This window comes from Scylla paramamosain, chromosome 11, assembly GCF_035594125.1.
Source record: "Scylla paramamosain isolate STU-SP2022 chromosome 11, ASM3559412v1, whole genome shotgun sequence".
In the NCBI taxonomy this organism is placed as follows: Eukaryota; Metazoa; Arthropoda; class Malacostraca; order Decapoda; family Portunidae; genus Scylla; species Scylla paramamosain.
The window spans coordinates 25096023-25113522 of NC_087161.1; the positions used below are offsets into that span (position 1 = coordinate 25096023).

Genomic DNA, 17500 nt, shown 5'->3' on the forward strand with positions numbered 1-17500 from the left:
GATGCTCTCTCAGGTGTGAAGAAACAACAGGTGTGTGTTCTATTAGCGAGGACAGGCAGGTGTGGTGGTATTGGAGAGGTGATGGGTGGGATTTGATTAGTGGAGGCGGGATGGATGTGGCTTAAAGGTGGAGATGTTGACGTGATGCGGGGGCTTTGCAGGTGGAAAACACAGCAGTTGAACAGGTATACGTAGTGGAAAGTCGATGAAGGGGAGGGTAATTTTTGGGAGGTTCAGTGGAGAAGAACTCAGTATATTTTGTAACTGTATGAATCGATGTGAATTTTAGTTCACCTGGAGGTCTAGTCATTGGATTATGGTGAAGATAGTTTGGAAGTCTCAGGGGAAAAAGGACTCGTTATGATTCAGTAAGTATATGAATGGAGATGAGTTTTAGTCAGTTTACCTGGAAGTTTAGTTAGCTTACCCACAGTTGTCCAAAATCACTGCTTTATTTGCCTCTACTTGCCTCAAACCGTTGCTCTTTTTTTTTCCGCATTTTTCTGGAATATGTTTGATCTCTCGCGCCACATCACAACACATCCTCGCCATCCACTTCCCTGCCACCGCGTATAACTCTTCCACTCACTTCACGGTACCTTATCCTTTTCCTCGCACTTATCCACCCACAGTCCTTTGAAAAAAAAAAAAATAGACTGGCGGACTGTAACCGGATCAGATGACTTAAAACCGAGGAAACACTCAAAACGCAATGGAAATGAGTAAAAATGAACTAATGAGGGTTCCGGTAGTTTCTGTACCTATTCACCTCTTCCTCTCTCACCTCCCCCCTCTCTCCCTTTCTCCCCCAGCCTCCACTCACTGCCTCACTTCCCCTCGTCGGTCGTAAAGGGTTTAGAAAAGGAAAACACGTCAGCTTTCATGTATCCAGGCGTAATAAAGTTAGCAACCACAACACCTCGCTCCACAAGGCGGGACACTCGAGAGGACACTGCCATCGCCCTTCCCCGTGCCTCTCCTTCCTCACAGACTCTTGCCTCTCCTCTCCCCCTTCCATCCTCTCTGTCCTCTGTCTCCCATCTCTCTTTCTCTCGTTCTTCGTTCCCTCTCTCCTTCCTTCCTGTGTTCCTCCGTGGTTTGTGGCCTCTTTCTACACCCATGATCCTCCTCCTCCTCTTCTTCCTCCTCCTCCTCCTCCTCCTCTTCCTCTTCCGACTCATTCCTTCTCCGACGCCTCCGATTCCTACTTTTCCTCTAAAGACACGACTTCTTTTCCCTTCTGGACTGACTGACTGACTCTCTCTCTCTCTCTCTCTCTCTCTCTCTCTCTCTCTCTCTCTCTCTCTCTCTCTCTCTCTCTCTCTCTCTCTCTCTCTCTCTCTCTCTCTCTCTCTCTCTCTCTCTCTCTCTCTCTCTCTCTCTCTCTCCCACATTTTCTCCTCCTCCCAAATCTCCTCCCTGCTTTCCTATTCCTTCTTCTGCTGTTTTCAGCTCTCCTCCTCCTCCTCCTCCTCCTCCTCCTCCTCCTCCTCCTCCTCCTCCTCCTCCTCCTCCTCCTCCTCCTCCTCCTCCTCTTCGTAACCTTCAGCACCTTAGGGACACGTAAAAGAGTATTTCTTTGAGGCAAGCAGTGTGTGTGTGTGTGTGTGTGTGTGTGTGTGTGTGTGTGTGTGTGTGTGTGTGTGTGTGTGTGTGTGTGTGTGGAGAGCGGCATAACGAGGTTTTGGCGAGACTATATTTAAAGGACTAATTGTTTTCATTGTGATGAGCTACAAGAAGAGGAGGAGGAAGAGGTGGTGGTGGTGGTGGTGGTGGTGGTTTTTGGGAAAGGTAAAGGAGATTGGAGGCGTGCAGGGCGGGAGATGGATTGAAAATTTAATGAAGGAGAGAGGGAAATATGTTGGTCATTAAATGGGATTGCAGAGAGAGAGAGAGAGAGAGAGAGAGAGAGAGAGAGAGAGAGAGAGAGAGAGAGAGGGTTTAAGTGATCATGGGTAGCAGGTTAGGTGATGCTAATTGAAATACTTGATGATGAATATAAAGATTAAGATGATGATGATGGTGATGATGACCGTGATGACGATGATGATAACAGTAACGAGTGACAATATGATAAAATAAACAATAATATAAACAAACCAAATAATTACAGATATATTCAGACGCGGATACAAAATCATTACAAATATATACAGGCATGCATACCAAAATAATCACACGTAAGCAAGGCCAGGTGTTGAGTTACAGGCAGGCGTGATAAAGCTCATGAGAAGAAAGAAGTATAAAATGTAGATATACGTAGCGAAATTGCAATAACGCTAAGTCAGGTCGCGTGAATCCAGGTGCGAGGGCGTCGTAAATACCTGGAAATGTGTACAGGTGTGCCGGGCGCGAAATATGTTTGCACCAGGTACGTACATTCCGCCGTGAAGAATGTACGTAAATAGAGAAAGAGGCGTGGAGAGGGAGGGGGTGAGTGAAGGAACAGGGTAAGGGAAGGGGGAGGTATGTAAGTATGCTAACACACCTAGATGTCTTCCGTTTTTTATTACGTTTTCTCCTTTCCTCCTCTTCCTTCTTTCTTTTTCTTTCTCCTTTCTAGACTGTATATATTTTTCTTTATTACTTCATTTTTTTCTTACCTTCTTGCTTTTTTTTCTTCTCTCCTTCATTCTAGTTAGAAATCCCTCCTCTTTTTTCTTACATTCTTTTCTCACTTTTCTAAACTTCTTTATCTCTCCTTTTCTCTAGATTCCTTCGTCCTATTTACCTTCTCTCCTCTCCTTTTTGGACTCTCTTTTTCCTTATCTTGCATCCGTCATCTCCTTTCTAGACCTCCCTTCCGTTTATCTTCTATCCTTCTCTCTCCTTGCAGTCATTTTTGGTAATTTCGACCAACCAATCCATCCATCAGTTAGTCAGTCAGTCAGGCAGTGTTTTTTTCTCTTAGCTCCGGTGACAAATGGTGGCAGTAGTGGGATAGGATCTGCACTCCCTCCCCATTCTTGTTGGTGACCTTTTAGAGTGGAGGTGATGGTGGAGATCGTGAGGCTGACAGATGGCTCCCCGCGCTCTAGTCTGGTGGAGGAGCAGAGGGGAAAGAGGATGGGGCTGAGAGAAATGGGAACGGGAAGGGGGCGAGGGCTGAGGCGTGGGGATAAAGTTGAGTACGATTTACTGGTTTACTCTCTCTCTCTCTCTCTCTCTCTCTCTCTCTCTCTCTCTCTCTCTCTCTCTCTCTCTCTCTCTCTCTCTCTCTCTCTCTCTCTCTCTCTCTCTCTCTCTCTCTCTCCATTCCTCATCCTCTTACTTGTTCCTTCCTCCAGTCATTCATTCTGCACTTCTTCCTCTCTCTTTCTCCTCTCTCCTCTTCCTTCCCCAATACTTCTTCCTCCTCCTCTGCCTTACTTCTCACCCTCTGCTATCTCTCATCTAGTCCTTATTATCTTCTTTTGCCGGTCACCCTATCCTCACTACCCTTCTTCTCCTCTTCATCCCCTTCTTCTCCCTTCTTCTTCATTTTCCCTGCTCTCTCATTCTCAACATTTCCTCTTCAGTATCGCCTTTCAAATATTGCCAGATTTTAGACACTTCCTCCTCCTCCTCCTCCTCCTCCTCCTCCTCCTCCTCCTCCTCCTCCTCCTCCTCCTCCTCCTCATGAGTTCAGGTGCGTGGTATTCCCAGTTGTCTTAAACTTCAGCGAGGAATTTTATGAAAGTGAAGTTTTTGTTTTGGTGTGAAGTTACCGGCGCGTTAACGAGATTTAGAACACCTGTCTGTTGTCTGAGGGGAAAAATGGAGGGTTGCAATAGTGATTTTGGTGGTGATAATAGTGATGATAATAGTAATAATAATAATAATAGTAATAGTAATAATAATAACGTGTGGTAACTTTTGCCTTAAAAATAACAAGTACGTTTTTTTTTTTTTTTTAAGCAATATTTATCTCTTGTGAAGCAATGAGATAATAAGTGAAGCAGGTGTGTGTGTGTGTGTGTGTGTGTGTTGGGGGACGGTTATGAATACTTACAGGGGAAAAAAAATGTGTGAAAAGTGAAGCTGATTTGGCGTTGTGGCGCAGAGCTGCAGTTAGTTTGAGAGTTACGACGCCTTGGCAACCATCAGAGGCTGGGAAGGCGGAGGGCGTGGCGGAGAGACGCGTGTTGCAGGGTCAGATGGTGGAGAGGAGGAGGAGAGTTGCTGGCACGTAATAGCAGCAGTAGTAATAGGAGGAGGAGAATGGAGACTAGGAGGAGGAAAAATAGGAAACGGATGGAGATGTTAGCACATAATAGTAGGAATATGAGGAGGAGGAAAAGAAGAGAATGGAAAGTTTAGGAGCGGGAATAGACGAGTGAGGAGAGGTTAAGTAGGGAAAACTAGGAAAAGGAGGAGGAGGATAACGAGAAAGGAAAGCAGGAAGAGCTAAGAGGAGGAAAAGAAGGGAGAGGGAATGTGTAGCAAGACGAGAACGAAAATGGAAGCTATAAGAGGAAGAAGAGGAAGTTAAGAAGGAGGAGGAGGAGAGTAAGAAAGAAAAATAAGAGGAGCTAAGAGGAGAAAGAGAAGGAAGGGTGAGGTGTAGTAATAACAGCAAGAGGGGGACCGGAAAGGAAGCTATAGGAGGAAAAAGGATGTCAGAGGAATGATGTATACCCTTAAGTCCGCGCCGGGAAAGATGAACGTGAGGAGTGGAGATGAAGGCGAAGAATTATGGGACTTTACTTCTTATCGCATGTGTTTGGTTTGTTTCCCTCGGCGTTGTGGTAAATTGTGCTAGAATTTTCTTTTCTTTGTTATTATACAGTCATGCGTGCTTATATTAACTCTTTCACTGCTAAATAAATCTTCCCTTCATTACCTATAAATTATTAAACACACATTTTTTTTTTTTTGTGCTAACGTCTCATAAATATTTCTGTAGCGTATAAAAAAGATTAATATAACCTTTTGTTTTCTCTCTTTTCTCTTGTGTATCTCTACGCAAACCATTTTCACAGTGCTAGGAAGGTTCACGAAGGGCGTCCATAGCAGGGAAAGAGTTAATTAAAGTGCATGTGTTTGAAATGTCCATCCTAAGTGTTCTCGTGTCCATTCCTACCTTTGTTATCAGTGAAAGCTTCTTGTTCCAATACTGACATCTTTAATCTTGATCTTGATTGCTCCAACCATCACCGCTAACTTAGTAAAGCCATCAAATCTAACCTAACCATAACAGTGAAGGCTTCTTGTTCCAACACTGGCATCTTTAATCTTGATCTTGATTCCTCCAACCATCACCGCTAACTTAGTAAACCTATCAAATCTAACCTAACCGAAATAGCTAGATTAACACTGGCACTAACCTTGGCACTAACCTTACCTGACTTCATATAACTGGTCTTGCCTCCTATAACTATGACCTCTGACATCTGTACAACCTTCTAACTTAATATATCCCTGGTAGCTAGACTAATACTACCACTTAGCTAACGTAATCTAACCTAACTTAACAAAAGCACATGAAAAAATTAACGCTTGACCTAACTAACAATACCCAAACTAACACCAACTTAACCTAAACTTGACTAACTTAATCTAACTAAACCTAACCTAACCAAAGCTAACATAACTTAACCGAACCCAATCTAACCCAAACTAACCACTGCGTCCACCATTCCTAACACCTAAACTACTACTACCACTAATCTTAACTTGACCTAACCTGGCAATGACACTCTTCACCACCACCACCACCACCACCACCACCACTGCCACTGCCAACTCCAGTACCCCCTCACTCCCAACCCCCCCCACCGCGTTAGTACCAACAGCTCCATTGACACACTTTCACCTAACCATCCAATCTTCCCTCTCTGACCCCCTGACCCCCACCACGCCCCCTGAACCCACCCCACGCCCCCCCACCCGTGTCTCTGCCGCAGTCTTCCATTATTGATGCTCTCAGGAACGACTTGAAGGTAAGAGAGAACGAGCTATTGTGAGTGTCCGGATTCTGCTGCTGCTGCTCCACGTGATGCCTCCTCCTCCTCCTCCTCCTCCTCCTCCTCCTCCTCCTCCTCCTCCTCCTCCTCCTCCTTTCCTGTTTTTGTTGTCCTTTCTTCCTTCCTTCACTCTTTTCTTACACTATAAACTCTTTCTTCTCAGTCCGATTTTCTTTTCCTTCCTCCTCCTCCTCCTCCTCCTCCTCCTCCTCCTCCTCCTCCTCCTCTTTTTTTTTATTTGTCTTATTCTTCTTCCTCTTCACCCTTTTCTTACATCACAAACGCTTCTCTCTCTCTCTCTCTCTCTCTCTCTCTCTCTCTCTCTCTCTCTCTCTCTCTCTCTCTCTCTCTCTCTCTCTCTCTCTCTCTCTCTCTCTCTCTCTCTCTCTCTCTCTCTCTCTCTCTCTCTCTCCTCGTCCCTCGTGTCCTTCCCTCTCTTATTTCATGCTAGAGCAACATCTTCACTTTCTCTGCCTCGCCATTCTTCATGCAATCTCCCACGACCTCCCTCAGTAATCTCCCTCCCTCCCTGAATTATCTCCCTTGAGTAATCTGTCGTCTTCCTCCTCCTCCTCTTCCTCCTCCTCCTCCTCCTCCTCCTCCTCCTCCTCCTCCTCCTCTTCCTCTTCCTCCTCCTCCTACAAAATATTAACTCCATTTTTAGATTTCTTCCCTTAAAACCATCCACAAATTTGCTTCTCATGTATAAAGTACAAAACACTTCCTCTCCTATTCCTCCTCCTCCTCCTCCTCCTCCTCCTCCTCCTCCTCCTCCTCCGACACTTTTTAGAATCGACTAAGTTAATATCTCTTAATCTGCTCAGTTAATTTTCTCCTCCTCTCCTCCTTGACATTCTTAATCTTCCTCACCGCTGTAATCTTCCTCATTATTCCCAGATCATTGCCTCCTCCTCCTCCTCCTCCTCCTCCTCCTCCTCCTCCTCCTCCTCCTCCTCCTCCTCCTCCTATTAGTATTCTATGTCCAGGTAACATTTCCCATAATTCAAGGTGTTTACAAGGAAATGGGAAGGCTTTCTCTCTCTCTCTCTCTCTCTCTCTCTCTCTCTCTCTCTCTCTCTCTCTCTCTCTCTCTCTCTCTCTCTCTCTCTCTCTCTCTCTCTCGTTTTATAGAAAACTAACATGTCTTTTTCTTTTTTTCTTTTTTCGTTGTATCTGTAATTCTTCACTTCCTGTTTGTTTGTTTGTTTTTTTTTCTTTTTTCTTGTTTTCGTTTCTATCCCATTCTTGTTCCTCCCCGTCGTTTTTTTTTTTTTTTTTTTTTTTTTTTTTGTTACCTGATCTCTTCCATCCTTTCCTCCTCCTCCTCCTCCTCCTCCTCCTCCTCCTCCTCCTCCTCCTCCTCCTCCTCCTCCTCCTCCTCCTCCTATTCGTCCACCTCCAGTCTTTCGTTTATATTTTTTTCTCACATTCTTCTCACAACTCTTCCTCCCCTCTTTCCTCTTCCTCCATCTTCGTTTCCTCTCCTCGTCACACCCTTAGCAGATCTCCCTCGCTTTGTCTCCCTCTCACTCTTCCTTCCCTTGCTTTCCTCTCACTCTTCCCTCCCCCAACACACGCAAGGAGAGAGAGAGGAGCAAGGTAAAGATTTGCTCATTAACTCTCTAGAAATTAATGGTTAAGGGTCATTTTTCCCTTCTTACTTTCCTCTTTCTATTTGCGTTTCCCTCTCTTCCTTCCTTCCTTCCTTTTTTTTTCCCTTTTCCCCACTCACATATCTCCGTGACTCCTATATTTCTGTTCCTGTTGCTTCCATCTATTCTTCCTGATCTTCGTTGGCGTCTGTCTTTCCTCCTTTCTCCTCTCCTCTCCTCTTCTCTTCTTTCTTCCTTTGTTTTACCTTCGCAATGCTTCCTTGCAACTCTTCTTCCCTTTTCTTTTCCTGTCTTTTGTTCCGGTTCCTTGTCCTAGTTTATTTTCATTGTGTTCACTTTAAATTCTGTCCAGCTGTTTCTCTTTTTTTTTTTTCTTGTTTATATTCTTGCTTAATTTCTGATCTTGCTTTACTTTATATTTTTTTTTTTTTTTTACTTTTTCTGTAGCTTTTGTATTCTACGGATCATCTCTTCTTTATCGTCACAACTTCATTTTCCTTTTTTGTCTCCCTCTTTCCCTTTCCTTTTATTCTTCATCCCTCTATCATCACTTGCCTTCCTTTCCTTTCAATTAATTACTTTCCACAGCAATTCAATTCAAAAACAATACAATTTCCTACTTCAGCATCTCCCTTTCACTTCATCTCCCTTCGTCATGTCTTCTTTCCCTCCTGTTTCACCACCTATTCTTTATTCATGCCTTTTATCATTACCCTTCCTTCTACTACATCGTCCTTTTCTTCATATTTTCCTTTCTTGTTTCGCTACCTATCCCTTCTTCGTGCTTTCTATTCCAGCTCTTCCCTTTATTCTCTTCATCGTCCCTATGTACTCTTACCCTCGCCATCCCTCTCCTCCACCTCTTGTTCTTACCTCCCTCGTTCTCCTCTTCCTTTCCTCTCCTTCCACGTCTTCCTCGTCATACCCTTATGTCCCTCATCATCTTCGTACCTTCTCCCGTCCTCTCTTAATCTTACAGTCCTTCTCCACTTCTCTCGTCTTCCCCTTTCCCTTCCTCGTCCTTCCCTTACCTCTCTCGTCCTCTCCTTCCTTCTCTTGTCATCCCCTTCCCCCTCTCGCCTTCTCTTACCCTCTCATTTTCCTCTCATTTCGTCCTCCTCCTCCTCCTCCCTCGTCCTCCTCCCCCTGCCTCGTCCTCGTTCTCCTGCTCTCCTGCTTTCCACATGCTGGGCTGGGCTGGGGCTGTCTGACCCGTGTGTTGCCTCTCCGCAGGGTATCACGCTCAAGATGAACGAGGAGGGGCGGTGCATCGTGGCTCGCATCATGCACGGCGGGATGATCCACCGGCAGGCGACGCTCCACGTGGGCGACGAGATTCGGGAGATCAACGGTGTGCCTGTGGCCAACCAAAGCGTGGATATCCTGCAGAAGATGTTGGTGAGCACCTAACCCCGCGACTCTGGCCCCTCGTGTCCTCTTCCTTGGGCCGTTCCTTCGCTCACTCCACGGTCCTTTATCCTGCTTCCCTCTCCCCCACGTCCTCCTGTTTCCTGGAGCGTCTGTCTGTCTGTCTGTCTGTCTGTCTGTCTGTCTGTCTGTCTGTCTGTCTGCCCGGTTCTTTATCTCCCCACGTCCTTTCGTTTCCTTGGTTCTTGCTTCCTGTCATGTCCTTATTCTAATGTTCCTTTTTTTTTTCATTCCTTACTCCTTTATCATGTTCCCCACTCACGTCCTTTCGTTTTATTTATCTCCTTGACCTTGTTTTCGTGTCTTCTCCTTTTATGTTCCTTGTTGTTACGTGGCGCCTGACCTTCACCCGACCTTACCTGGCCTGTGTTGATTCTCTAGTGTCTCTAGTTGTCAAAAAAAATCCCTGACCCTACGTAAGTGCCCTTAAAAGGTTACTGAAATCCTGTGTCTGTGTCTGTCCCTTGTTCCTCAGTCCCTTATCCTTAAAACCTGTCATTAGCTCCAAACTTATTACTGAGTCCTACATTATCTCCTCCTCCTCCTCCTCCTCCTCCTCCTCCTCCACGGCGCCCTTCCCCAGCAGTCATTACACCCATTATTACCCAAAACCCTCCATCCTCAGTGCTCTCCTGGGCCGAGTTAAACTGAGAAAAACCTAAATTGAATTAACGTATGCGGTGCGACGTGGTGTGTGTGTGTGTGTGTGTGTGTGTGTGTGTGTGTGTGTGTGTGTGTGAGGGTGGTAAGTGAACGAGTGGGACAGGGAGAGGTGGTAAAGAGAGTGAAATGGAAAAGGAGAGGAGGAGATGAATGAGAGAGAGAGAGAGAGAGAGAGAGAGAGAGAGAGAGAGAGAGAGAGAGAGAGAGAGAGAGAGAGAGAGAGAGAGAGAGAATACCCACGGAGACTTAGAAAATATATGTGTGTGTATGAGTGTGTGGGTGAATCAAATGGCCTTGTATATATATTGGTGACCGAATCCAAATGCGAGTCAAATTTACGGTCTTGAGAGGATGGTTATGAACAATTATGCAAAGAAATGGTTGAATCATGACTGGTGGAGTGGGGCAGCCTGAAGAATGGCCCCATTACCATCCAGAGGAGAGAGGGAGTGTAAGTAATGTACGGAAATGAAAATGAATGGATATTTTACCTGTGGTTGGAGGCGAGGAGGGTGAGTGTTATGAAAGGTGAAGGGGAAATGTGGGGAGAGATGGAGGTGGGGAGTGGAGGCGCCACACTGGCCATAATGAACCCCGTGTGAGTGCAAGTAGAGGAACAAATGAAAATGAAGGAGTGACGTGAGTGTATGGGGGACAGTGTGTGTGTGTGTGTGTGTGTGTGTGTGTGTGTGTGTGTGTGTGTGTGTGTGTGTGTGTGTTCATCCTGCATCATAAATCATTCATTTAATAAAAGACCAAATATAACGCTTTTATTTAAGTTACCGTAAATAACACGTTTTTTTAAATTGGCAATAAATTTTATCATCAATATGAATAGAAAATTTTGTCGGTATATATATATATATATATATATATATATATATATATATATATATATATATATATATATATATATATATATATATATATATATATATATATATATATATATATATATATATAAGGTATGTGAATAGAATGTTGGCCATGGAATATTTTGCCACATTCAAAATTTATAATGATCAGGCTAGTTTCTCTGGCAGCTGTTTAATAATTCTCTTTGGGATTGTTTCATAATTAAGATTTTAGTATGTATGTGGTAATAATAAGGATTTACGTGTCTGCGACTGACAGTGATTACATCCACCTGACAAAGAGAACCCCCTGGCGGTGGAGTGAGTGCCGCGGGGCTGGACACTGTTGTCCCTGCGGGTCAAGGGAGACCAGGCCCGCGGCCCCGTGTCCCTGGACGTGGTGAGCCGCCTGTTCGTTGCCTTGCCGGGTGTTCACCACCAAGCGAGAAACCCTTCAGGCAACTCGCCGAGGCTTCATATTGCTGGTATATCTTATTTCCGCGTCTTTTTGGCGGCAATTCCCTGCAATGACGCAACTCTGGCCCAGAGCGGCGCGGTGGCGTGTGAACTGGGATGTCCGTCACAGTCATCCCCAGCAGCCGGGCAGCGCCTCCCGCAGGCAGCGCACGGCCTGGCATGTGTAAATCAAGGGAGCAGCGCCACCAGCAGACTGCAAAATGTGTGGGGGCGACAGGAGGCGAGGCGACCAGCCCGCCACCAGCCTCCATTATGGAGAGCACCGGCAGGCCTCGTCTGGCCTCCTCGCGTCCACCATAAAGCCTTTGATGGCCTCAGGCCACCACGGGGGCGCCATGGGGCCGCCAGCCCTGTTCTGTAATGATCAAGAGACGGGTCGCCACGCAGGCCGGCAAGGCTGCACGTCTGGGTTCATGTTAACGCTGCTTTGTTACCTTTTGTTGACGTGAGATATTAACGCCAAACACTCATCTGTTTAAATTGTAGAACAGAATTATGGGCTTTATTTATTTATTTATTTATTTATTTATTTATTTATTTATTTATTTTAACAGGTAGGTATCAGTACGTCCAAATATCTCTGTGAAGTTAGAACGTGTTCCTGAAGTTTATATTAAATTCCTCATTATATTTCAGCCACGAATCTGCGATGGTTTGTACACACTACCTGCGCCTCTTGTCTGTGTGGTATTTTACACTCCAAAGACACTGCTTTGTGTTCCACACATGGATGCAGCCTGTGTGTGTGTGTGTGTGTGTGTGTGTGTGTGTGTGTGTGTGTGTGTGTGTAACCTGACTTGATTTGTGGCTGTTTTTCTTCCGGATTACCTACGGCTGGGATACACACACACACACACACACACACACACACACACACACACACACACACACACACACACACACACACACACACACACACACACACACACACAATATTCTCTAATGAAGAGGCCACATTTTTGTGTAGCGATTCAAGTGATGTTTCCAATCAAAATTCAGGCATTGTAATTACTATATTATTACCAGAGGTACCTCACAGTAAGGATATCTCTCACCTGAAAAAAAAATGATATATACATTTGATAACTTAATGCCTTGATCAGGGGAACCATAACTCACAGCCACGACTCACTGACACACGCATGCAAGAGAGAGATTGTATCAGATTGTCTCTATTATCTCTTCCCTAATATGTTAATCAATCCTTGGAATTATGTCAATATATTTACCCTTCTGTCCTTCACCTCTTCCACACTTCCAGAGAGAGAGAGAGAGAGAGAGAGAGAGAGAGAGAGAGAGAGAGAGAGAGAGAGTCAGTCAGTCAGTCAGTCAGTCAGTCAGTCAGTCAGTCTGGCAGTCCTTGTCTCAGCTGCTGTGGCTTTTTGTTTGTGTGCTGTCTGTGTGCTGCCTCAGGTCTTTGTTTGCGCCCTTGTTAAGTGCTGCGAGGCGTGGGAGTGCTCACTCAGCCGTGTGTGTGTGTGTGTGTGTGTGTGTGTGTGTGTGTGTGTGTGTGTGTGTGTGTGTGTGTGTGTGTGTGTGAGTACGTGCGCCAGAGAGAGAAAAAAGAGAAAAAAAGCATCAGAAAGACTTTGATCAGTATTTCCAACAGTCCTGATGTCTCGTAGGGATACAAAGTAATAAGAGATACACGCCTTGCTACCTGGCTGGCTGGTTACCTGGCTATCTCGCTGGCTGGGTAATAAACTAGGTGGCGGGGCGGCGGGCACTCAAAGACCAACAGGTAACAAGGGGGATTAGCGCGATGAAGCGAGGCAGGTGGTGGTGGCGTGGACTTCAAACACACCACTCTCTGACGCGCGATTAGGTGTTAAGGTAATCTGGCGCTTGACACTCGGCGATTACTGTGCTGGGAGAGAGAGAGAGAGAGAGAGAGAGAGAGAGAGAGAGAGAGAGAGAGAGAGAGAGAGAGAGAGAGAGAGAGAGAGAGAACACCTTTCCTCTAATTTACTAATTGTCTAACGTACCATCACTGTCTACCACAACCCTACTTTTTTGCATTTTAATACCCCAAGGAACTCCCCTACTTCCTTCCTTCCCCCCCTGCCTTCTCCCTCCTCCTCCTCCTCCCCCTCTTTCTCCCTTCCCCCCGCCAGCCTCGCCACCCTCAGCTTCGGCGCACGTAAGGGTGGTATGTGGTCTGGCCAGGCCTGGGTACGTATGCTGTATAGTAGTTGTCTGTTGGTTGGAAGTATTTTTGCCTTATACACATGAATGTCTGTATATCACCCCCTCCCTTACCTCCCTCCCTCCCAAGGTGTATTTTTGATAACTCATAGCTTCCTTTCATTGCAGCCAGTGTATGTGTGTGTATCACAGTTTTTTTTTTTTCTTTTTTTTTTGTGTATTCTGACGCCGAAGTGGTATTTATATTGATGATTGTTATAGCTATTGTTATTACTATTACTATTATTATTATTATTATTATTACTACTATTTATCACATTTCGCTTCACCCGTCGCCACTTTTTTTCTCTTTTTCTCTCATCTTTTATCACCTTTTCCATCAAGTCGAATTTCTCACGTTTTCACTCTCCTGGTTGGTGCATGTTGCTGCGGGGCGGGGCTGGAACTGGGACTGGGGCGGGGCTGGCCGGAGCTGTGCCTCGCCCTGTTGGGAGGCTCCTCGGCCACCCACGGGACACCAGAGAGAGAGAGAGAGAGAGAGAGAGTGGTTGGATATTTTGTATGTTTGTAGTTATATATATATGTCACAGGTGTTCATGTATGTGTAATTAAGTGTGTGTGTGTGTGTGTGTGTGTGTGTGTGTGTGTGTGTGTGTGTGTGTGTGTGCGTGCGTGCGTGCGTGCGTATGCCAGCGTGTGTGCGCCCCAGCAGTGTGATCAGCCTCATCTGACAGCAGTTTTTTCTCTCTCTCTTCCCCGTTGCAGAGGGAGGCCCGTGGGTCCGTCACCTTCAAGATTGTCCCGTCGTACCGCAGCGCACCGCCGCCCTGTGAGGTACGTACCGTCAACTTACGTACGCCTAATACCCTATACCCTTCCCCTCACCCCCACTACAAGCCACGTGCCCCAGATCCCCCTGCAACACCCCCGGAAAGCCAAATAGTCCCCAGATCCCAAGCCCTCGTCCTCTGTTCCTCTGTGTGTGGTGTGTTCCAGTGTTCCAGTGCGCGGGCCTTAGTTGGGTGGGTTACTTTACTGCTTTAAGGTTTGATATTTGCTGCGTTAGTCTAGCGTGTGTGTTCCTTCCGTCATTCAGTGCCTCGGTTATTTGTATTTCGTTATTCTTGTTTTAAGACGGAAAATATTGCAGCAGAACTTTTTTTTTTTTCTATTGGTTAGGTTAATGGTTCAAGGTTCCACATGACTGCATTACGTTATTCATTTTTTATGCAGATAAATATTGTTACAGAACTCGTCATTTTTTCGTCATTTTTTTTTTTTTTTTGCCTTTTTATTGGTTAGTTTAATGCTTCAGGGTTCCACAAGATTGCATTGGTCCTCGTTTTCTTTCCTGTTAGTGGGGTTGTCCTTTTTTCACTGCTTCGGCTTTATTTTTAAGACCAGAACTTCTTTTTCTTCTCTTGGCTAAGGTAATGCTTCAAGGTTCCACAAGGCTACATTACCTCACGCATTTTCCATTAGTTCGGTTCTCCTTTCGTTTTCATTCTTTTGGGTTCATTTTGAAAACCAGAACACAAGCAGTGGCTTTTTTTGGACTGAAAATGAGCACCACAACAAAAAGCCGCGGCGCAAACGAAAAACAAAAGCCGGGGAGTCGTGTTCGCCGTCAGTTTTATTGAGAGTTTTGCCGCGCCGTGCCTGGGCTGTTTGGTCTGATGGACTGATGTTTATTGGACAGGGCGGGTGCGGCTTGTCTGTGAAGTTGGCTGCGTTTGAGTGGTTTTAGTGGGCTGAACTGTGTATGTGTGTGTGTGTGTATGTGCGTGCTTGTTGGGGACCGGTGGAGGGGGACGGGGTGTGTGTGTGTCTTTGTAGGTGGGTATGGGTGTATGGGTATGTGTGTGCGTGTGTGTGTGTGTGTGTGTGTGTGTGTGTGTGTGTGTGTGTGTTTGGTTACATACATACACTTTATTTTTTTCCATGATGCATCAGAAGTGAGTTTGTTATTTCGTTACGGTGGTTTCAGGTCTTTCTCTGATTTTTTTTTTCTTTTTTTTCATGTTATTGATTCAAGTTTTTCCTTCTTCTGTTTTCTCTTTTTGTTATTGGATCACATTCCGTTAAAGGCCGAAATTTGAAAATGAAAACAAAAAAATTCAGTTGGGATCGAGCGTTGTTTTGATGCACAGCAAAGTTTCATTTTTCTAACGAAATCGTGCGCCACAAAGCGGGTTTTTCTTTCTTTTTCTTTTTCTTTTTTTTTTTTTTTTTTGGTGGGGGGAGGTGGGACTCGTATGGAGAAGCGAGTAGGAGGGTGTTTCTTTCTTTTTGGGGAAGGGGAGGGGGGTTAGTATGGAGAAGCGAGTAGGGGGAGGGAGTGAGGCGGGATGCGGATGTTAAAAGATGCGTTCTTATTCAGTTTGCGTTTCTTGGAAGCTAACTTTATTTTGCATGAAGTAAATGTAAGTGTGTGTGTGTGTGTGTGTGTGTGTGTGTGTGTGTGTGTGTGTGTGTGTGTGTGAGGGAATTTCAAACTTTAGTGAAAAAAATAACCGGAGGAGAGCAATCACTATTCCTCCCTCGTCTTCCTAACGCCGCAATCTCTCGGGTGTCCGCTGCTGCTGTCAATTTTCATGTTGCTGCTATCAGTGAAGGCGCGCCACTCAAGTTGGCTGAGTGCACGCTTCCCGCACCGCCACACGCTGCACACACATTCCAAGCCTGCTCTTTGCAGCAGCACCAACTTAATCATGCAGAAGAGGATTACCGGTCCTCATTCTTTTATGCATCTCACTGAACGCACTCAACCTGCTCCAGTATTTTCCTCCTTCCTGTGTCTCGGACTAAATCACCGTGGGCGTTTTAGTAGTTTTAGGACTTGATTTTGATTAAAATAAATGGCTGGTAATGCTAGGAAATAGCTAAATGTATTGGCTATTTTTTTTTTTTTCGTGTACTTTTGCGGCTGGTTTTGATATGGCTAATTGTTTTTATTACTTGAAAACGAGATTTAGGGTTCTGTTTTGTTTTTCCGCTAATTTCCTTGAGGAATAATGATGATATTGAACTAATTACTTCGGCTGCTTTCCTCATGATTTTCTGCAGTTTTGGGACGTGGTTTTCACATAATAATTCATAAGACTAAAAAATTAATAGGCAGCAGGAGTTGTTTTCACTTGATGTTGCCCTTCAGGAATCACAATATTACACCACTTGTTTTTCCCAGTAATTTTGAGGGATAATCTTGATGGAATTCAATCACTTACAATGTCACGAAAGAAACTCAAGGTCTTTCTCTCACAACCGATGGTGAGGCTCTTCTTTTTTTTAATTACATCAGGGCGCTAATTACTCTGCCAGCCTTCCTCCCTGTCTTCATTGCCTGTGTGTTGCCAGCCTCCTCGATTAAGCTTTAGATATTCAGTATTATTCATTATCCCCGCTTAATCGTTTAATATTATGTACGTAGTTGTCGTGCGTTTAATAATCTTGAGAAGCAAATATTCATACGTTGTCGGTGCATCATGTAAAGGTTCCTTGTAAATAGATAAGACTTATGAATGAAGAATAGAGGCGATTATTCATACCTTGTCTGTGCATCATCTATTGGTTGTTAGTAAATAGATAATACATATGAATTAAGAATAGAGGGCAATATTCATAGATTTCCCGTGCATCGTTTATCTATTGGTAGCAAATACCCTGATGCAATACCCTGATGTAATTAAAAAAAAAAAAAAGAGCCTCATCATCGGTTGTGAGAGAAAACGAAAATAGGACCTTGAGTTTCTTTCGTGACATTGTAAGTGATTGAATTCCATCAAGATTATCCCTCAAAATTACTGGGAAAAACAAGTGGTGTTCCGAATGTCAGTGACTGTTTACAATAAGCCTCGTATTCTTAAACACTTTGCGCTCTCATCAGGACGATTTTTAAGAGAGATGATTGATTGGGTTCTCATAAGTGTCCTCTCCCCTACAGATGATGCTGAATCCTTATTAACCCTTTCACTGCAATAAACAATAATGCTCAGTACTAAAAAGAATGTCTACAATCTTTATAACCATTTGTCATAAATAAAGGGGGATAAAAAAAAAGAATAGATTTTGCAATTTCTAGCCAATATAATGCTTCGAGTGACTGTAAATCAAGAAAAATGTATCTGAATGTAATTAGACAAGATTTGCAGTGAAAGAGTTAAACTATCACAGAGATTATATAAACTCCCTTAGAGAATCCCTATAACTTTCACCTGTGCCAGTCAAAAATAGTCAAGTAAAAGTGGCGAAATGTTAAGAACATGTGTACAAATATTTGCCCAGAGGTAACCGTGTAGCGTACGGTCATTCAAAGGCAAGGAATGAAGGGGGGAGAGAGTGAGACTGTGACCTCATTAAAATATAGGAGGAGTGA

At 44.6% G+C, this 17500-nt stretch overlaps 1 protein-coding gene across 23 annotated transcripts in view; it reads left to right on the plus strand.

Moving 5' to 3' along the window:
* Positions 1-17500, plus strand: part of LOC135105095 (peripheral plasma membrane protein CASK-like) — a 239781-nt gene that overhangs the window by 186891 nt on the left and 35390 nt on the right. For 12 of the 23 annotated variants that reach the window (XM_064013060.1, XM_064013063.1, XM_064013071.1 and 9 more), the window contains exons 4-5: positions 8792-8952; positions 13884-13959. In XM_064013060.1, coding sequence (XP_063869130.1) covers positions 8792-8952; positions 13884-13959 — 237 coding nt within the window. Of the gene's footprint in view, positions 1-8791; positions 8957-13883; positions 13960-17500 lie in introns of all 23 variants that reach the window. The other 11 variants (XM_064013062.1, XM_064013064.1, XM_064013074.1 and 8 more) reach the window with 1 other exon arrangement.